This window comes from Capra hircus, chromosome 9 (genome assembly GCF_001704415.2).
Source record: "Capra hircus breed San Clemente chromosome 9, ASM170441v1, whole genome shotgun sequence".
Lineage (NCBI taxonomy): Eukaryota > Metazoa > Chordata > Mammalia > Artiodactyla > Bovidae > Capra > Capra hircus.
The window spans coordinates 54,743,646-54,766,454 of NC_030816.1; the positions used below are offsets into that span (position 1 = coordinate 54,743,646).

Consider the following 22,809-nt stretch of genomic DNA (forward strand, 5'->3'; position numbering starts at 1 on the left):
CACCCAAAAAAGATGTCCTTTTCATTATAGGGAACTGGAATGAAAAAGTACGAAGTCAAGAGATACCTGGAGTAACAGGCAAATTTGGCCTTGGAATACAAAACGAAGCAGGCAAAGGCTAGCGGAGTTTTGCCAAGAGAACACATTGGTCATAACAAACACCCTCTTCCAACAACAGAAGAGAAGACTCTACACATGGACATCACTTGATGGTCAATACTGAAATCAGATAGATTATATACTTTTCAGCTGAAGATGGAGAAGCTCTATACAGTCAGCAAAAACAAGACTGGGAGCTGACTGGCTCAGATCATGAACACCTTATTGCCAAATTCAGACTTAAATTGAAGAAAGTAGGGAAAATCACTGGACCATTCAGGTATGACTAAAATCAAATCCCTTACAATTATACAGTGGAAGTGACAAATAGATTCAAGAAATTAGATTTGAGAGTGGCTGAAGAACTATGGATGGAAGTTCATGACATTGTACATGAGGGAGGGATAAAGACCATCCCCAAGAAAAAGAAATGAAAAAAGGCAAAATGGTTGTCTGAGGAGGCCTTACAAATAGCTGAGAAAAAAAGAGAAGCTAAAGGCATAGGAGAAAAGTAAAGATATACCCATTTGAATGCAGGGCTCCAAACGATAGCAAGGAGAGATAAGAAAGCCTTCCTCAGTGATCAATGCAAAGAAATAGAATGGGAAAAACTAGGGATTTCTTCATGAAAATTAGAGATACCGAGGGAATATTTCATGCAAAGATGTGCACAATAAAGGACAGAAATGGTATGGACCTAACAGAAACAGAAGATATTAAGAAGAGGTGGCAAGACTATACAGAAAAACAATACAAAAAAGAACTTCATGACCAAGATAATCACGATGGTATGATCACTCACCTAGAGCCAGACATCCTGGAATGTGAAGTCAAGTGGGCCTTAGAAAGTGTCACTATGAACAAAGCTAGTGGAGGTGATTGAATTCCAGTTGAGCTATTTTATTTATTTTTTATTTTTTTTAATTTTTATTTTTACTTTATTTTACTTTACAATACTGTATTGGTTTTGCCATACATTGACGTGAATCCACCACAGGTGTACATGCATTCCCAAACATGAACCCCCCTCCCACCTCCCTCCCCATAACATCTCTCTTTAAATCCTAAAAGATGATGCTGTGAAAATGCTTCACTCAATATGTCAGCAAATTTGGAAACTTCAGCAGTGGCCACAAGACTGCAAAATGTCAGTTTTCATTCCAACCCCAAAGAAAGACAATACCAAGGAATGCTCAAACTACCACACAGTTGTACTCATCTCACATGCTGGCAAAATAATGCCTAAAATTGTCCAAGTCGGGCTTCAACAGTGCTTGAACCATAAACATCCAGATGTTCAAGCTGTATTTAGAAAACGTAGAGGAACCAGAGATCAAATTGCCAACATCCACTGGGTCATCGAAAAAGCAAGAGAGTTCCAGAAAAACATCTACCTCTGCATTATGACTACGCCAAAGCCTTTGACTGTGTGGATCACAACAAACTATGGAAAATTCTTAAAGAGATGGGAATGCCAGACCATCTGACCTGCTTCCTAAGAAATCTATATACAGGTCAGGAAGCAACAGTTAGAACTGGACATGGAACAACAGACTGATACCAAATTGGGCAAGGAGTATGTCAAGGCTGTATATTGTCACCCTACTTATTTAACATTTATACAGTGTACATCATGTGAAATGCTGGGCTGGATGAAGTACAAGCTGGAATCAAGAATGCCAGGAGAAATATCAGTAACCTCAGATATGCAGATGACACCACCCTTATGACAGAAGGCGAAGAAGAACTAAAGCGCCTCTTGATGAAACTGAAAAAGGAGAGTGAAAAAGTTGGCTGAAAACTGAACATTCAGAAAACTAAGATCATGGCATCCGGTCCCATCACTTTGTGGCAAATAGATGAGGAGAGAATGGAAACAGACAGACTCTATTTTTGGGGCTCCAAAATCACCGCAGATGGTGACTTCAGGCATGAAATTTAAGACACTTGCTCTTTGGAAGAAAAGCTATGTCCAACCTAGAGAACATATTAAAAAGCAGAGACATTACATTGCCAACTAGGTCTGTCTAGTCAAAGCTATGAATTTTTCAGTAGTCACATATAGATATGAGAGTTGGACTGTAAAAAAAGCTGAATGCTGAAGAATTGATGCTTTTGAACTGTGGTGTTGGAGGAAACTCTTGAGAGTCTCTTGGACTGTAAGGAGACCCAACCAGTCCATCCTAAAGGGAATCAGTCCTGAGTATTCATTGGAAGGACTTATGCTGAAGCTGAAACTCCAATAGTTTTGCCACCTGATGGGAAGAACTGACTCATTTCAAGAGACCCTGATGCTGGGGAAGATTGAAGGTGGGAGGAGAAGGGGACGACAGAGGATGAGATGGTTGGATGGCATCACCGACTCAATGGACATGAGTCTGAGTAAGCTCTGGGAGTTGGTGATAGACAAGAAAGCTTGGCGTGCTGCAGTCCGTGGGGTCACGTGACTGAGAAACTGAACTGAACTGAATGGACATAAAGTATCATTTTAAATACAGCGGTGTATACATGTCCATCTCAAACTCCCTAACTGAATGGTTAATTTCTATTTGCAAGTAATGATTCAAACTGTCCCAAGACATTGTTTAACCCATAAATTTAAGCATTGTGAAACATTTTTTTCTTAGTAAGTGGTACATATAAAGTAAGTCCTTTGGCTTAAAATCAGCAACAATAATAATAATAAACAATGGCTAACATTTATATCAAATGTTGTACTAAACATTTTCCACAGCTGGGGTAGGATCCTGTGAGCAATGATAAGTGTGATCCCTTGAAAAGTGAACTTTAATATCCTAAATGCATTTTAAAAAGATTTAATCATCATGTAACTAACTAGAAGATTTCTTATAACATTAGTCTTCTATTTGAATCTGAGTATTTGATGGCATTTTTCTTTCTTTCACTTCTTTGATTTGAAATGGTGCAGTAAAAAGTACTCAGCAGCTGAGTCAACTGTAGCTAATAAGTGGCATGCCTTCCTTGTCTTGGATGGCTTTGAAGATCTCAAATCTTTTTGTTTTTCTTCAGATCTTATGTTTGCATTCTTTAAGAACGTGTAATGAACAAGGATGTTGGCACTCTTCACAGGAAGGAAATATTAATCTATAGATCATGGAAAAATTAGTTATGAACTTGGTGGTGGTTTAGTCGCTAAGTTGTATCTGACTCTTGCGACTCTATGGACTCCTCTGTCCATGGAATTCTCCAGGCCAAAATACTAGAGTGGGTTGCCATTTCCTTCTCCAGGAGATCTTCCTGACTCAGGAATTGAACGCTGATCTCCTGCATTGCAGGCAGATTCTTTACCAACTGAGCTATGAGGGAAGCCCATAGTTATGTTTAGTTATGAACTTAAATATATTAAAAAAATTAACCTTACAGTATTTAGATATAAGGGAATACAGTACACAGGAAATCTGATACATCAGTTCTTTTTATCCTTAATCAAAAAGCTAAAAATGTTTGACATTTTTAAACTATTAATGAAACTCAATATATATTTACTGAACAACCGCTCTGATGTATACTATGCTTGTGTGCATCTGCTCAGTCACTCAGTCATGTCTGACTCCTTGCAACCCTGTAGACCATAGCCCAGGGTCTTCTGTCCATGGGATTCTTCAGGCCAAAATACTGGAGTGGGTTGCCATGTCCTCCTCCTGGGGAATTATACTATACTATGATATGAAAAATGAATGAGGTGAGTTGTCATTTTCAAGGATCTTTAACTATAGTGTGGAAAATAAAATAGCATAAATCACAGAGAAACCCACAAACATAAAACTCAATACTTTATATCAATTTTTTTTTCTTTTTTAATCCTTTCACCTGTGAAGCTTGTGACTGTTCCCATCTGGGTAATAACTGTGACCCGAAGACTGGTCGATGCATTTGCCCACCCAATACCATTGGAGAGAAATGTTCTAAATGTGCACCTCGTAGCTGGGGCCACAGCATCACCACTGGTTGTAAGGTGAGTGAATTGTTTTATTTCATCTCATAATGTCATTTAAGGATTTCTATTTTGGTAGAACTCTATAGTCGGGCATTTTAAGAGTCAGGATTACAAAACGATACAGATCTACTGCTATGGCATGATTGCAGAATCGATCACTATCTTACATTTTACTTATAGGAAAGATGATTGAAGTAAGTACATATTTATATAGCTTCATCCATGATACTTTCAAAAAAGGAAGACAACCAAAAATTCTAAAATAAAACTAGAAACATCTCTAACTTCATATCTACACACAATGAAATGTTAATATATCTCCAAAGTACAAGGAAATTAAGAATGAATTTTTTAAAAATCCATAAGAATTCCCCCCAAATTTTACCTAGATATCAGTTTTCAGGAGCTAGTTGAGAGGATTCTGAAGTCATTTAAACAACCTTTAGCTTACAAAATTCCCCATTTTTTCCATGAGTGAACCGTAGTAAATGATATGACCAGTCTCACATTTAGAGAAATCTATACAGCTTCAGGGCAGAAGATTGCTTACAAGGCTTTTGCAAAAATGTTGGTGAGAGTTGATAGAAGCTTGTGTATGTGTGTGCTAAGTCATTTCAGTCATGTCCTACTCTTTGGGACCCCATGAACTATAGCCTGTGAGGCCCCTCTGTCCATGGGATTCCCCAGGTAAGAACGTTAGAGTGGGTTGCCATGCCCTCCTCCAGGAGATCTTCCCAACCCAGGGATCAAACCTGTGTATCCTGTAGCTCCTGCACTGCAGGCAGATTCTTTACCACTGAGCTACCAGGGAAGCCCCATAGCAGCTTGGCCTCAATTATCCACTAGTGTTTAGAGGGCGCGTTAAGTTACAACTCTTATGACTGAATAAGATACGGCTGAATTCATTTATTTAAGGAATAAGAAAGTGAAGGCTAAGGGATGACTGCCAGGTTTTGCTTTGCAACAGATGATGGATAAATGCAGACCAAGTAAGGTTTTTTCAATAGTTTTATTTATTTATGTTATTTTAGCTATTTTTGGCTGTGCTGGGTCTTTGTTGCTGTGGGCGGGCTTTCTCTAGTTGCAGCAAGGGAGGGCTGCTCACTCATTGCGGAATGCAGGTTTCTCGTTGCATTCCACAAATGGCTTCTCTTGCGGAACACGGGCTCTAGGGTGCACAGGCTTCAGCAGTTGCTCACCTGAGCTCAGTAGTTGCCACTCAAGGGCTGTAGAATGCAGGCTCAGTAGTTTTGGTGCATAGCCTTAGTCACTCCATGGCATGTGGGGATCTTCCTGGACCAGGGAATCTAACCTGCTTCCCATGCATTGCAAAGCGGACTCTTCACCACTGGACTACCAGGAAAGACCCTAGGCCAAGTTTTTTTTTTTAATATTTATATGTTTTATATCATTACATTTACTGATCATTGAGTAAATACTATGTTGACTGAAGTTGATTCAAATTTTTTAATTACTTTGAACCACTGTTACAAATCTAAATTTCTGAATAGCTAGACACCTCATCATTATGAACAATTATAAACAATTTATATAGCCCTCACAATTATTCATGAGGATGTATTCTACTATTTAAAATCTTGTATGACTATAATCTAAATGAACAGTGATTTTTGAGATTTATAGTTTTCCTTGTGTCATGGATAATTTCTCTGTGCTGAGGTGTGAGCACACACATCATTTGAGCCTTTATTGAAGTAGAATATAAAGCCTGCCATCTTTCACTAGCAGGGGAACAGTGCATAAATCCTCTATTGCTAAACAAACATTACAGCTAATTATGATTTAAGTTTCATGTTGGCTACAGTGTCATCTAAACATATGGTTAATAGTCTCATTTATTCTCTACTATAACTTCCTGAATAAACTTCCCAATTTGAAAAGGTCCCAATTTTTTGACTGGTTTTTAAGAATTAATGCTTTCATTTTATGTAATAAATTGAGAGACATTTAATATTTTAAATTCTAAAGAAAGTTATTTTAGTTAATAAAGTTTAATACATTTATTTTAGTTAAATATTTCATAAGATGATTTTAAAATTTATTAGATGATTATAGTTTCCATAACATATCTTAGATTTATATTTCTGATTATGGCCAATTTTGTTTAAATAAGTAAGGAAAAATTACATAAGTGGATAAGTCAGTCATCCTTATTTTGAATTCTCATTCTACATCTGATGTTCTAAGAAAAAGTTACTTGGCATGATGACAGTGCTTTGTTCTATCTTTTGAAACTATGGCAATGTTTGTAGTGTAATAAATAATCACTTTTAGTCCTTTGAGTTTAACATAACTTTTAGCAGCATCCCATACTGCAGGCCTTTTTACTGGAGAACTGTGAAGACAGAAAAATACTGAATCATAAAGATAACAAAAATAAGGCCAGGTGATATTTTAACATCAGAATCTGAGAAGATATTTTACCAAACATTTGGACAGGAAAGAGATAATAGATGGGACGCTGGTGATTGTACATCACAACCTTGAAAGAGGTGTCCCATAACTCAGTTGTTGGCAAGAGCAGAAGCAGGAATTGCTTTAGTAGCAGTGGATGTAAGAATTGAGCTGAGCAATGAAAGTGTGAGAAATGCCAAGTGAGATCCAGCCAGACTTGGATCTGGAAATCTGGCAAGTTGCTATGTGTATGAGTCTTCCATAAAGCTGTAGTTCTGTGGAAGAAGATGAATAGGAAAGCACCAAAAAGAGTCAGGTCATAGACTAAGTACAAACCCTGATGGCAGTAAACTCAGACACAGAGAGAGGTGATACCCTCTAGGGAGACAGAAACCACACCAGGGAAACTTAAACAGGGAAAGAAAGTGAAGTTGTTCAGTCATGGCCGACTCTTTGTGACCCAATGGGCGGTAGCTTACCAGGCTCCTCTATCCATGGGATTTTCCAGGCAAGAGTACTGGAGTGGGTTGCCATTTCCTTCTCCAGGGGATCTTTCCAACCCAGGGATTGAACCCAGGTCTCCTGCATTGCAGGCAGACGCTTTACCATCTGAGCCACCAGGGAAGTCCAATATAAACAGGGAAAGTAGAATCTAAAGAATTGTTAACTGGTAAAAGTTAGTTACAGAAAGGATTGAAAAAATGGATATAAAAGATCCTGAAGTGGTAGGTCCAAAAGAGTAGCTACTACTTCCAGGGTGAGGGGAAAATGAAAGTGTTAGTCCCTCAGTTGTATCCTACTCTTTGTGACCCCTTGGACCCACCAGGATCCTCTGTCCCTTGGATTCTCCAGGCAAGAATACTGGAGTGAGTAGCCATTCCCTTCAGGGGAATCTTCTGACCTGAGGATCAAACCCAAGTCTCCTGCATGGCAAGCAGGTTGTTTATCTGAGCTATCAGGGAAGCCCCAAGGGTAAGCGGGGTGGACTGTAAAGGAAGCAAGATCCTCCCCCATTCCCCACTCCCAACAATACTTGGGTTCAGACCTCTTTGAAGAGAGTGTGGCAACCACAGGGATACACAGCCTGCTGGTGGTACAATGACAGCAACAACAACAACAAAGATAATAAATAACTTGCCAGAGTTTATGGGCAAGTGCTGGCCTATAGACACTGCCCATCATTACTGGAGAATGCAGACTTGCTGGAGCTACTGAGAAGCAGCCTGTCAGGGTCAGTGCTTGAGTGCAGACCTAAACAGCAGGGGAGAGAGTGGCCTGATGGCACAGCTTGGAATTCTTTATGAGCCTCTGGGCTCCCATGCTAAATAAGTAAATAATAGTGATGGTGATAGTAATGAAGAACCACAACCCAGAAGAGAAATGTCTTTCCATCACCATGGCCTTATTTGGGTCTCTCCTGGACCCTATAAAGACTAATTTTAACATTCTGTTACTGGCCAGGGGGAAATGTCCATAGAGATCTAACTATAATGTCATAAAACAAGGCAAAGAGGAGTGAGTTTAGAGCTTAGAGACAGCAGAGAGATCCTTGGCACAGCTGATCTCTGAAAATGATGTATTCCAAGATCTTAAATAACATTTTAGTAATTCAGTTAAATTTTCATTTAAATTCAAGGAGCTTTGAGCTCTAAATCAGAAGCAGAAAGCCTTAAGGAATAGAAGACAAGACATGTGGATGAGCAGCAAATTGAAAATTGCTGCTGAGATGAAAGAAAAAAGTTATTGAAAAGAAGCTAAAAATGCAATACTGTAATTAAAATAAGCATTGATGGTATATACATACAACAGAATTTTCACTGTGTAGGATAGCAAGGACAAAATGGAGAACAAATTTGAGAGGCAAATTGGGAGATGACAATAGAAGACATTAGTATGTTATAGATTTGACAGATAGAAGTTATATACTTTAAGAATTATAGGTGATCCTGAAGAAGAAAATTGATAAATTAGAACAGAAGTAAAAATCAAAAAAAAAGTTGAAGAAATAGTACTGAATTAAAAAACAATTGTATTCTCAAACTGAAAGAGCTCACCATATTCTAGTAAATTAATTTTTTAGAAGACTCAAACTTGTATAAATTCTAGCAAGATATCATATTACATAAATTAAGAGAAAATCTTGTGTACATCTGGGAAGAAAAAAAAATGGTTACCAGCAAGACACCTCAAATTGGGCTTGTCTGCAAAACTTAACTCTAAAAAAAATATCCTAGTATCATTTTTACTCTAAATTCTCCCTGGCTTCCCCACATCTGGTTTGGTACTTTTTATATCCTCTCACAGGATTTTGCGCTTCACCTATTATATCATGCTTATTCCATTGTGTTATATTTATATATTCTCTCCCTTGATTAAACTAATATATGTCTCTAAACAATAAATGCTGTAAAAATGAAATGATAAGGTAAAATGGCTTTGTCAGAAGTTCACTCTTTGAAGAAAGAGGTGTTTGAAGAAAATCTATACCTAACTCCTCCTCACCACAAAGAGAGAAAATGCAGTTTCTTTCTTATTCAATAGCTTTATGGTTTCTGGACACTCATATATTTTAGTAAGTGCAGGAAGCGATTTTAGCATTATGTTCACCAATGTTTCCCAAGCGACTCAGCTAGAACAGTACAAAACATATAACAGACACATGATTAATATGTACTTAATGGAAGCATAGAAGCATTAGAATTAAAATTTAAAGATATTGCCTGTGAAGTGGTGTTAATTGTTGCTATTTTTATCTCGTCTATAGGCTTGTAACTGCAGCTCAGTAGGCTCCTTGGATTTCCAGTGCAATCTAAACACGGGCCAGTGCAAGTGTCATCCAAAATTCTCTGGTGCAAAATGTACAGAGTGCACTCGAGGTCACTGGAACTACCCTCACTGCAGTCCCTGTGACTGCTTCCTGCCAGGGACTGATGACTCAACCTGTGATTTAGAGACTAAAAAATGCTCCTGCATCGATCAGACTGGGCAGTGTACTTGTAAGGTATGTGCTGCTGAAATTCAGGAAGGGAGAAAAAAAAAAACCTTACTCAGTTCTATGTCCATTGCTGTTTTAACTTCAGTTATTTATTTCTGCATCATTAAGCTGAAAAGAATGACATACAAAAATTCATTGCCAGACGCAGAGACTTTTCCTGATATACAGATAAGCACTGCTTTTTAAGAACTTATTTTCAACCAGAACCCAATTATTTTTTCCCTAGCTCAAATGAATGATATATTTTCAAAAGTAAAGTTTAGTTTCTCTTTGCATATTCACTTTTCTTAAACAAGAATAATCTGGAAGGGAAAAAAAGTCAGTTCTCTTAAGCATCACTAGAGAAAACCACAGCTAAATGATAAAGTTTATTATTTTTTTAAATTACTCTTCAAATTAATCCGTAATCACTGTACACTGAAAAATATATTTACTGCTGTGGAAGTTCAATAAAATTTCATCAAGTATAAACACTGACATTACAAACAGTGACTATATGCAAATTTCAGCCCTCATTAATATTGTTAAATGATGTAGAAAAACAGTTGATTAAAAATGATAAGAAGGACTTTTCCCCCTAAGATATTTCTGGAAAATCAATCCCAGGATAAATGCAATAAAAACTGGGTCAGAAGCATTAGTATATTTTCAAGAAAAGTCTATGCAAAGAGGGTCCAAGGAAACAGGAAGGTGAAATCTGGAGGGGTTGTAAAGAGTGTTGAGAATTTAGGAAAATGGAAGCTTCTGCCATTAAAAGTCCTAGACAAAACAAAAAGTATGATGGTGTATTATTACATATTATGGCTATATATTACATTTAATACGTGCTATATGTGTGTATATTCAGTATTCCAAAATAACTATATGAATCTATATTTTAAAATCCTTCTTGCTTTTCACAACTTTGCATCACATCACTGTCTGGGAATCAGTGGAATTTCATTTCACTTTCAAAATTCTAATGACTCTTTCATAATCCTCACAGTGTTGCTTAAATGTAAATGTGCTGCTTAAATGTAAATGAAAATAATATACAATATTATTAATAATGTATGTAGTTATAAATAAAGTGTTTTTTTAGACCAATGACATGCTAACAAAGAGATTACCTACTCTGCTATTTGAGATGTGAATCTAATATTCAGTGTTCTTTTATTTATTTATTTTTGTTTGTTTCATTTTCTTTAAAACGTTCTCCTGTTATTTATTCTTGAGTTTATTTCTCTCACAACTTTCCCATATGGACTCTGAAGAACTCTCCTCTTTCTTCAGGTGAATGTGGAAGGGATCCACTGTGACAGGTGCCGGCCTGGCAAATTCGGACTTGAGGCCAAGAACCCACTTGGCTGCAGCAGCTGCTATTGCTTTGGCGCCACTACTCAGTGCTCTGAAGCAAAAGGACTGATCCGTACGTGGGTGAGTAAGGACCTGCTGAGCCATGTAATGGTATAACGTTAGTTCCTGCTGATGTCTTTTAGCCAGGCACCAAGGGGCAGGATGAAATGGCAAAACATTTAAGTAACCCTTTCCCCTGTGCATATTTAGAACTGGTAGAGGGGCCATGTGCCATTAGATGTTTGGAGTAGATATCTCTTTTATTCTTTCTTTAAAAGTATTCATTTACTGTGGATAAGGAAATAGATGCCAAGTGAGCAAGGAAAACATTATAAGGGAAATGTTATGTCTGGGGATGGGAAGAAGCTGCCTTCTGCAGAGCGAGAGCATTAGAGCAAGAAAGTAGATGTGTGCTCATGTAGTAATGAAAATCTGAACTGGTTGCTCATTTATTCCAACCAGCCTTAGAGAATTGTTACTCTTTAGGGTGGAAAAATGTTCATTTTTAACCTTAATTTTCCTTTAACCCTTCCTACTTTTCAACTCTACTTTTTGTTAGTGTGAAAGACCAGTTTCACAGATGTTGTAGATTTCACTAGGCAAACAAGTCCAAAGGGTTTATCGCCTCTCCTGTCTTCATTGCCCATGAGTTATGTTTCTCATGAGAACATTTCATCATAAGGGGACAGGGCCACAACGAGATACACAGTCCTTTTAGAGGAGGCCTCCAAAGACTTACACTTAACACCCTGCTGTGTTTTGATCCCACACAGGTGACGCTGAAGGCCGAGCAGACCATCCTGCCACTGGTGGATGAGGCCCTGCAGCACACAACTACAAAAGGCATCATTTTTCAACATCCGGAGATTGTTGCACACATGGATCTGGTGAGACAAGAGCTCCATTTGGAACCTTTTTATTGGAAACTTCCAGAACAATTTGAAGGAAAGAAGGTAAGGACAAGCATGTTGCATGAGAGCAAAATAAAACATGTTTTTAGAATGATGCTATTCGGAGATTTATCTGACTCATCATTTCTCATTTTATTTTGTCAGTTGATGGCCTATGGCGGTAAACTCAAGTACGCCATCTATTTTGAGGCTAGGGAAGAGACAGGTTTCTCTACATACAACCCGCAAGTTATCATTCGAGGTGGAACTCCTGCTCATGCAAGGATTATCATCAGGCATATGGCTGCTCCTCTGATTGGCCAATTGACAAGGCATGAAATTGAAATGACAGAGGTAAGGTGGTTAGGTGTTGGGTGCCATGTTGCCAATGGATTTGCACTGAGTTTCTTCACAGTGGTTTCTTTTCTTATTAACAGAAAGAATGGAAATATTATGGTGATGATCCTCGAATCAGCAGAACTGTGACCCGTGAAGACTTCCTGGATGTACTATATGATATCCATTATATTCTTATCAAGGCTACATATGGAAATATCATGAGACAAAGCAGGTAAACTATAATAAATATCCAAGTTAGTTTCTTCTTCTCAAGTCTATAAGAAAGATCAGTGAGACATCAGACAAGAAAGATTTAGAAGTTGGGTTGCTAGTGTGATGATAGAAGACTAGTCAAGAATGACGTCCGGGTCACCTGGTGTGAGTTATCACCACCATTTCCCCAAAAAGAGAAACAGAACCAGAAGCAAGATTAAGGGGGTAAATATTGAACTGATCCTCAACATGGTGAATTTCAGATGCTAAGCAGAAATTCAGGAGAAGATGTCCTGCAAGGTAGAGAGAGTTTGCTCCTGGGCTATAAATACATTGCAAGATTGCTGAGAAAGTGTCCTCCTTCAACCCTCAGGGGAACTGGTCAGGGCCAAGTTGGTCCTGTCTCTTCCAACCATAGGCACTCACACCTGTTGACTCCAGTGTGTGATACGATATAGCCATCTTCCCTCTGCCTTATGATGTGAAAAGACTGGGGATCACATTGAATAAGAAAGTACACAGAAGAAGAGCAAAAATGACTGTCATGAAAGCCAAAGGATGAGAATACTATAAAGGTGGGGGTATGGTTTTTTAATGACCCAAAAAGTACAATTTAAATGAGGCTCTTTGAAAGTTAGAATCACCAGTAACAATTATAATACCAGTTTTAGTGAAGTTCTAGGGCAGAAAGAGCCTCAAAGTTTTGAGGAATTAATGGGACTCAATGAATGTAATATTATGAGTGGAGACTATTGTTTTCTGTGAATAAAATTGTAAAAGGGAAGAAAGAGGTCATGTCAAAGGTCCAGGGATGATTGTTTAGTCTGAGAGATAAGTAAGCATGTTTATATATCATGGGACCAGGGAGGGGGAAGAATTAGCAGCAAGATATACATAAAAATGATAGAATAAAGAGAAAATAAATAATAGAGAAGTTGTGGTACTTCAACATCATGAGTACACATGTTTACTTGAGGTCATGTGCCTCAAGTATAACGAAAACTTATCTCATGAGATACAATGAGGAACTGTACAGATGTAGCTAAATGTTTACTGTGGAGGCAGAAAGTTGAGTTTATACACATAGTCTCAGTTTCTCTGGTGTGTTAGTGTCTCTGTTATATCTGTAAGAATCTGAAATTGATAGATGTTTAAAAATAATCTTATGTAACAAAATAGTAGATCAGTGCAGGAAAGCAAAAGAAAATTATGAACCCTCTCATTGACAAATCAATGAATCTAAAAATACCATGTTTCAAATGTTTCCATTATTAAGCATGTGGCAGAAAATCCTTTCTTTATTGCAGAAGATCCGTATTGCTCTTCTGATTACACCAGAAGTAGAGACCAAATCAAGGACCAAAATTCACTTTCAAGTCTGTATTGCTTTGATTTCTTTTTCATAGTTCTTATTTCCAATAGGAGATTCTTTTTTTTTAATCGTAGGTCCTTGTTGATTGTCTATTGATATTCTAAATATAAAAATATGTATATGTCAATCCCAAGCAGGAGATTCTTTCCATGAAATAATTTTAAAAAGCATGAACCAAAATATCTTGTCAATTATATTGTTAATTATTTTAGAATATCAAATATAAATTAGGTAACAGAAGCCAAACAGGTTCACATATTGAAGAAGAAACCAAGTAACCTTGTGAGTGTGCAAATATCTTATTTTGAAAATTGTTCCCTGCTTTAGTAAAAAAGTTTGCTAGTACACAGAACATTTTGTTAGTAGATCTGATAGAAATGATGTTGTCCTGCATTTTTCATCATGCTTTCTTTACCTCTCACACTGATCCCACCTTTCTTCACCTTACGGTTGCTTTTTCCCATAAGTCCCTTTCTCTTATTACTTTATTTCATATACCTCACTAAATAATATCCTTTGGCTTAGGATTTCCTTTTTAAAAACACTAAAATAAGTAAATACTTCACTTTTTCTAGAGTCAATGAAAACTAGAGTGAACACCTAGTAACCATAAAAACAAAGAAACCAGTGGATCAGCACTTGATTTTGTAAGACAAGGAATTTTGACAAAGATCAGAAATATGTTTGAGTCTTCCTCTCAACATAGTTAAGACAGAACCCCACTTCTTTATTCAGTTACAAATTTAGACAGTCTCAGAAGCAGAGTTTTTTATACATGTGGTTTGAGATTCCAACTTTGTACATGTTAACACTGAAATTTCCTTTTTTCTTTGCTTTTGTACTCTCTTACAAAACTTTATTTGAAGATCTTAACAACTTTGCTTTTTAGTATTCATTTACATAGAAGTCTGAGTTTGGCTAAATTCCTGATTCAGGCAAAACAGTCTCTCATTCCCCAGGGGAAAAAAAGATAATGTGTTGCAGAAATGTCTATTGCTAACATCATTCAGGTTCCATTTGATTTTTAAATACTCACTAGTCTGTTGTGTATGTGTATGTGCCAGAGAAAGGAAGATGATGCTAGTAATTCCTCAGGTTATAGAATACCATGAGATAACAGCAGAGATCATTTCTCAACAAACACCAGGTTACCTTCTTACTCCTTCAGAGAATGCAGAGTCCTTCTTAAAGGAGGGGAGTGGTTTATTTACATATCACAAATGCTGTGCATCTACAAGAAGAGGAGAATGAAATCTGAATTTTAACTGAACATGTGTTTCATAAAGGCTGCCTGGTCTTCACATCACAGATTACAATAGGAGCCAAATCAGAATGTGCATTCATAATTCAGTACCAATAAAACCTACCTATGCTTGTTATAAAGTTTATGATTCAAGCTCCTTAAGCTTTTAGAGGTGCCTTTTATTGAAGCAAAACTATTCATTGTCTCATTTAAAAGTTTATTTGCAGAACATTTCATGTTACCAGTTAGTCAGTCATGAAATAGTCTGAGTTTATGGACTGCATGTATTTTTAATGTATAATTTCAATTTACTGCAAAAGGTATCAGTATTTTCACTGTGAATAATTTTTTTTCAATTACAAGGACCTTTCCACCAATAGGAAAGGTGGGTTAAGTTAGTTGAAGAAAAGACTAATTTGAGAGGTTCTTTATCTTCAGAAAGAGATCAATATTACTATATTATGCTCAAGCATTATTTCTAGGTGGTTTTCTAAAGTTCTTGAAAGAATAGTCAGAGATTCAAGAGCAAGAAATCGGGACCAGTTGCAAAGTAAAAGCAATTTCACTAGTAATGACAGGAGATTTGCCAACAGAGAATGACCTTGGGTTGTCTCTTTGAAAGAATGAAAATATCTAATTAATTGGCCATGTCTACCTGAAGCCACTCACATTTTTAGAAGCGGAGGGAAAACTCTTTATAACTTCTCAACAGGACATCAGACATCTAATTTCCTAAATACTGTATGATTTATGTGAATATTTTGCTAATGCGGAATCTCACCCTTCGAGGAAGCAAAAATGCAGGAGTAAGAAGTGGAACATGGAGAATTTAGCAGCTTCAAAACAATAGAGTGAGTTTGTGGTTGTTAACAAAACCTTGGGAAGACCCCTCTTGCAGGACTGAGTGTTCGCTAGGTGAGCTTAATTTACTGGTACTGCCATCTAAGTATTTGCTCACTGTTTCCAGGATTTCTGAAATCTCAATGGAGGTAGCTGAACAAGGACGCATCACAGCCGTGACTCCTCCAGCTCACTTGATAGAAAAATGTGATTGTCCCCCAGGCTATTCTGGCTTGTCCTGTGAGGTAAGCTGGCTCCAATTAACCTGCTTAAGCCTGACTTACTTAACCAGCTGAATGGAAATAATCCCAGGACCACCTTTAGTGGAATCAGTTTTACTTTCACGCATACCCTCAACCTATTTTATTTGATCTTCCACTCACTGTATGTGATTGCAGTAAGAAGAAGATGATGTTATTGTTCCCTAGAAGTAGGAATCTCAACTCAAGGGAAATATTTAATAAAAATTAAAAGATTTGTAAAAATATGAAACAGGAAATAATGTTTTCTTAAGGCCCATTTACTGCATCTGATCTGTTTTCTTGGCACTTTTTTATGAACAGTTAGAGACATTGAAACTTCAGTGATTATGAGATAAGATTATATTGGCATTTGAGAGAATTTGAGAGATTGTTTTTAAATACAGTATGTCAGAACTTAGGCAATAAATATCAGGCTGTTCCCTTTAATATAGGCTTCTCAGAAGGACATATCTTGTTCCAACAGTGCCACTCTCCTTCAGTCATTATATTTTTAAAACTGCATTTGTTACTTTCTGAGATGTTCCTTTGACTATCTTGAGAACTGGTGAATTTTCTAGATCTTCACTTTGTGATGGTGGTTTAGCTACTAAGTCGTGTTCAACTCTAGCAATGGACTATAGCTCACCAGGCTCCTCTGTCCATGGGATTTCCCAGGCAAGAATACTGGAGTGGGCTGCCAAGTCCTCTCCAGAGGATCTTCCTGACTCAGAGATGGAACCTGGCTCTCCTGCATTGCAGGCCAGTTCTTTACCAACTGAACCAATTTTAACTTTTACAAATATTAAATCTTAATAGTGCTGTACTAAGTCACTTCCATGAAATTAAAAGTCTCTTGCTCCTTGGAAGAAAAGCTATGAGCAACCTAGACAGCATATTAAAAAGCAGAGATATTACTTTGCCAACAAAGGTCCATCTAGTCAAAGCTACAGTTTTTCCAGTAGTCATGTATGGATGTGAGAGTTGGACTACAAAGAAAGCTGAGTGCTGAAGAATTGGTGCTTTTGAACTGTGGTGTTGGAGAAGACTCTTGAGGGTCCCTTGGACTGCAAGGAGATCCAACCACTCAATCCTAAAGGAAATCAGTTCTGAATATTCATTGGAAGGACTGATGCTGAAGCTGAAACTCCAGTACTTTGGCCACCTGATGCGGAAAACTGACTCCTTGGAAAAGACTCTGATGCTGGGAAAGATTGAAGGCAGGAGCAGAAGGGAATAACAGAGGATGAGATGGTTGGATGGTATCACCAGCTCGATGGACATGAGTTTGAGGAAGCTCTTGGAGTTGGTGAAGGACAGGAAAGCCTGGCACACTGTGACTGAACCAAAGTCACTTCAGTCATCTCCAACTCTTTGCAACCATATAAACTGTAGCCTGCCAGGCTCCTCTGTTCATGGAATTCTCCAAGCAAGAACACTGTAGTGGGTTGCCATCTCCTTCTCCAGGGGGATCTTCCCGACCCAAGAATCAAACCCAGGTCTCCTGGGTACTCCTGCATTGCAGGCAGATTCAGGGTATGATCTAGGGAAAGGTGGAATTGCTGACAACCTGGCCTGGGTTTGGATCTCTACTTCATTATATACTAAGGCTGAGACCTTGTGCAGCTTATAAACCTGCTTTGGCTTCAGCTGGTAAATCCCCAAGACCTTGAGTAACTGCCAACACACCCAGTCCCTCTCCTTCAGACCCCTCAGTGCAGCAACTGGCTGGCCTGGGAGGGGCCTCCATGGCTTGCTCCAGCTCTACAGCAAATTCTTTCCTCTTAGATTGGTTGGTGGCCCCCCCACACACCAGTTAGATATTTTTAACACCTCTCCCATCTACTGCCCAAGAATCACAGAAAGACTAAATGAACTAGAACTTAAGCACTTATCACAGTGCCTGGTGGAGTCATTATTAGTTAATGTGGTTAATAGTATTATTCCTGGAATAAATAGTTATACATCTGTGTATTTATTTATAAATATAGTGGACCCTTGAACAACTGAGAACTGCCTGGATCCACTTATGTATGAATTTTTTTCAGTAAGCATACAATGGGCCCTCCACCAGTTTCCATTCCATGGATCCCACCAACTGCAGTCAAAAATTCCATCCGTGGTTGCTTGAATCCACTAATGCTGAATCCATGGATATGAGAGAGCTGAGTCAGATTTCAGGATCAATGGAGACTCCAGGAACTAATCTCCTGGCAGATAATGAGGGAGGACTATAATTTTGTATAGCTTTTGTTAATAGGATTTGAGAAGTTCTATTAAGTATGGCTTGCAAGGCAGGTGAAATATAACTTTAAAACAATGAACATGACTCTCCTGAGAGGTGGCATGGTATGATGAAAATAGAAAGGCATTTGGTTTGGGTGAATCCTCCCTAACTCCTCCAGTTGAACAGGGCATTTGCTTTTTGTTACTGGACTTTGGGTTTGTTTGGGTTTTTTTGTACAATCATCATGTGGATTAATGTAAATGAAAATATAAATATAAAATCTCCATTGTAAATTGAAATGTCATTCAACTTAGCTTTCATCATATGAATTTCACATAGTCATAAAACCATTTCATAAGAATAACTGTAAATATCTGTGAAATATTTTTGGAATAAATTTTTAGCTCTGTGACTGCTCTGAACAGTAATATTTATTTGAATGAACAAATAATCCATCTCCTTATTGTCATAACTCCTTCATACACATGTATTCTTTTGCACATATACCAGTAACTATATCCCTGGAATAGGAAATGGCAACATGCTCCAGTATTCTTACCTGGAAAATTCCATGGACAGAGGAGCCTGCTGGGCTACAGACCATAGGGTCACAAATAGTTAGACACAACTGAGTGACTCAGCACAATAAGTATGTATATTGTACTTAAAATCACAACCCAATATGTGTGAAATATACAGATGTACACACAGTGGGGATGTGAAAAACAGAGTGAAAAAGGCACATACAGAATATGCTACCTTTACAATGAGCATGAAAAAAGATAACAATAGAATGAATTTGAGATTTTTCTAGACAAAAGGTGGAATTTTATTTATCCCAAGGAATGTTGACTGCACTGCTGTCTCACTGTGTGACCTTGGTCAATCCCTTAATTGCTATCGGCCTTAGTTATTATATAGTTATCCAATCTATAAAATTACAGGTTGGGTTTTGTAGTTCCAACATTCTCTGGTTCTACAATATTATTTTTCTATACAAGATATTGAGTAAGTAATCAAGATTGACCTTTAGATATCTTAAAAAGAAACTCACTACAGCTATATTTTCTGCATTTATATAAAAGTATACTCTTCCCTTATAAAGAAAAATATTAGCAAAGAAACAAATGATTTTAATGCAATCTACTTTCACACACACACACACACATACCTTCCATTCCAGATTTTAAATGTTAAAACTCATCTTATTATAATCAACAAGCTTTTAACTAGTATATTCTAAAATGTACTTTCCTATTAATTTTAGTAAGTTTCCATCATTATATGAAAATATAAATTAGCACAAATAAAGCAAATATTATATGAAAAAAATCAAGAAAAACCAGACATACATACAAACTCTGATCTGCATTGGTGGCTTCACCTATGTCCTGTGAATTTCACTTAAACTCCTATGGACAGACAGTAATTACAGTAATATCTTTAGTGGCAAGATTAGGCGATAAAGACCAATCTCTTATAATAAGGTACCTGAGGTTTTCTCCACAACCCATTGCCTCTAATCCATTATGCATCTTGTTTATAATTCATCTTGATTCTAAAGTGTAATTACTCAGGCATAAAATCTCATCATCAAAGCAAGAACTAAGGACAGGTTTAAATTAATACATCCCATTCTAGTAACATATGCTTTGGGTCGTGAATACACAAAGCAATTCCTTTACAATATTTTCACCAAATGTAAGGTATTCTAGAGACATCTGCATTTACAAGTTACTCATTTCATGTTTTTATACAGAAATGTGGTTTCAAATAAACAAAATTAAGTGTTCGTTACCGTAGTAAATACAGCCAGTTGTGAGGACCTAGCATTGTCTATTGGAGAAGGCAATGGCAACCCACTCCAGTACTCTTTTTTTTTTTTTAATTTTTTATTTTTTTTAATTTTAAAATCTTTAATTCTTACATGCGTTCCCAAACATGAACCCCCCTCCCACCTCCCTCCCCATAACATCTCTCTGGGTCATCCCCATGCACCAGCTCCAAGCCTGGAAAATCCTATGGACGGAGGAGCTTAGTGGGCTATGGTCCATGGGGTCGCTAAGGGTCGGAAACGACTGAGCAACTTCACTTTGACTTTTCACTTTCATGCATTGGAGAAGGAAATGACAACCCACTCCAGTGTTCTTGCCTGGAGAATCCCAGGGACGGGGGAGCCTGGTGGGCTGCTGTCTATGGGGTCGCACAGAGTCAGACACAACTGAAGCAACTTAGCAGCAGCAGCAGCATTGTCTATCACCTATAGGGTTATAATACTATAGCCTTGTTCATTGAAAATGTCAGTTCTAGAAATGATTACTTTTTATAATTTATCTTTAGAAGTAGAGACTGGGTTACCTTTAGATACATATCAAATAAAAACACAATTTCCTCATCATATTTGCTGTTGTGGGAGCCATTTAGATTACCATACTTTACCTAAGCTGCTCCTCACTATTACCTCAGTAAACATTGTTTTCTCAACTGACCTAATCTTAGGTTAGGGTGTATGCAGAAACTGAAACTATTCGTCATTGAATATGTGGTTCTCTGCAATAAGATTATGGAAATGAGATATTCACAAATAATCTCTTCATGATGTTTTGTTCATTTCATCATCTTTCCCCTTCCATCATATTTTAATAGTGCTTCTGACTCATGGTTGAATGGTTAGTATATACTGGATCATCTCTCACAAACTGTCAGGTGGCTGCCCAAAATAAGTTTTTTAAATACTCAATGTATACCTATTACCAGCTCATAAAACTCAAAAGACAAAATAGTAAGACTAGACTTTTTTCTTATACATGCATACTTCTGGGAATGTCCTTTACCACTTTCATTGTACATGGAAGACCCAAAGACTATTTTCATATTCATTAAATATTAAGGAACATGGTATGGGTAAGTGGCATACATTGTAAGTGTGTTTCTCAGTGCAGTAAAGAACGATCACCATTGCCTTTTTTTTTTTTTTTTAGTATATTCTTGATGACTATCTAAAAAGTTATCTGGAATAGAAACAACTCATATTGATTTATTAAATTTCAAGCACTGCACACACCCATCATCTCATTTAATCCTCACAGCAACCCTGTTAAAAAACACACACACAACTGACCATTTACTGAGTGCTTACTGTATCCTTCACAATGTTACGTGCATTCCCTAATATACTTACACCAACATTGAGTGTATTACGATTATCATTTTATGGGTGAGGAAATGAAAGCCTAGGCAGGTTAGGAGACTTGCCCTTTATCACACAGTTAGAAGACAGTGAACAGCTATTTGAACCTGGCTTAAAAAACCTTCATACATGAATGTGTGCGTGCATGCTAAGTCACTTCAGTCATGCCCAACTTTTTGTGGCCTTATGGACTATAGCCTGCCAGGCTTCTCTGTCCATTGGATTCTCCAGACAAGAATACTGGAGTAGGTTGTCATGTCCTTCTCCAGGGGATCTTCCCAACCCACGGATTGAACCCACATCTCTTATGTCTCCTGCATTGGCAGGCGGATTCTTTACCACTAGCGCCACTTGGGAAGCCCCAGATACATTAATAGTCAGCCACTAAGTTCTGCAACATGCTTTTATTCCAGGTGAGGAAACTTCAGTCCATAGCATTTAAGATCTGTTCAAGTCATCTGTAGTAAGTGGTAGAACAAGAAGTAAACCCAGGATTGTCTGATTGTAAAACCCATGTAAAGATACAAGACAGTGTTTTTTACTAGCAACAGCACAAGTATCTATTTTTATTATTAAACTCTGAGGAGGATAGAGGGGTGTTGTGTGACCTCACACCTGGAGCATGTTGTCTTTCTACTCGGTCTCACATTCCCTTTTCTCCTCCCTCCCACATTTTTGTACAGTTCAGTTCTAACAGTTTGATGGGATACCATATTATGAAGACAAACATGGAAGAAGAGCAGAAGAAAATTGAGCTCTGAATAATTTCTGCACAAGAGAAGAAGAGAACTTGGGAAAAGTTTGAGTTAGGAAAAAAAGGGATAAGATTAGGACCATGTTTATTTACTTGCCTTTCAATAATTTTTTATTTTGTTCCAGAATGGATTTTTAAACAGGACTTTAAAAAGTAACTATTATCTTTCCTCTTTTGTTCCCAACTCAAACATAATGATTCTCATGAATTTTGCCCTAGTTGACTGAGAAGAAAAACATCTGATTTTAAAAAGCATCCTCAGCAATGTGAAAAACAGAAAAAATAAATACAAATAAGATCCACAAGAGTAGGAGATTAAAGAGGAATAAATGCATTTACATTCCTTTACAAAGTGTTTTAAGTTTCTCTTGTATTGTGGAGTAGTGTTTTTTTGGTTTTTTTTTTGCTAACTCTTAGAAATTTGATCTATAAAGACACACAATTAATCTGTAGAAACTTCAGAAAACAACTGAGTTAATACGTATGCTCATTTGTGGGATGAGGAAACCACATCTCAGTGACACCAAGTGATTTGCCTGTATCCCTCTGGCAAAACAAACTTGGAAAATCAAGGCTTCTATATTCGTCGATGTCACAGTGCCAGAGTCTGTATGCCCTTCAAAGACACACATTTCCAGCAGAGAGTGAGGAGCGTGCCAGTAATTCTCAATCCTGGCTGCTTATTAGACCCTCCTGTGAG

At 37.5% G+C, this 22,809-nt stretch overlaps 1 protein-coding gene across 3 annotated transcripts in view; it reads left to right on the forward strand.

Moving 5' to 3' along the window:
* Positions 1-22,809, forward strand: part of LAMA2 (laminin subunit alpha 2) — a 677,281-nt gene that overhangs the window by 437,522 nt on the left and 216,950 nt on the right. For all 3 annotated transcript variants that reach the window (XM_005684731.3, XM_005684732.3, XM_018053196.1), the window contains exons 22-28: positions 3,939-4,075; positions 9,237-9,473; positions 10,740-10,883; positions 11,576-11,755; positions 11,858-12,046; positions 12,130-12,263; positions 15,827-15,944. In XM_005684731.3, the coding sequence (XP_005684788.2) occupies positions 3,939-4,075; positions 9,237-9,473; positions 10,740-10,883; positions 11,576-11,755; positions 11,858-12,046; positions 12,130-12,263; positions 15,827-15,944 (1,139 nt within the window). The remainder of the gene's footprint in view (positions 1-3,938; positions 4,076-9,236; positions 9,474-10,739; positions 10,884-11,575; positions 11,756-11,857; positions 12,047-12,129; positions 12,264-15,826; positions 15,945-22,809) is intronic.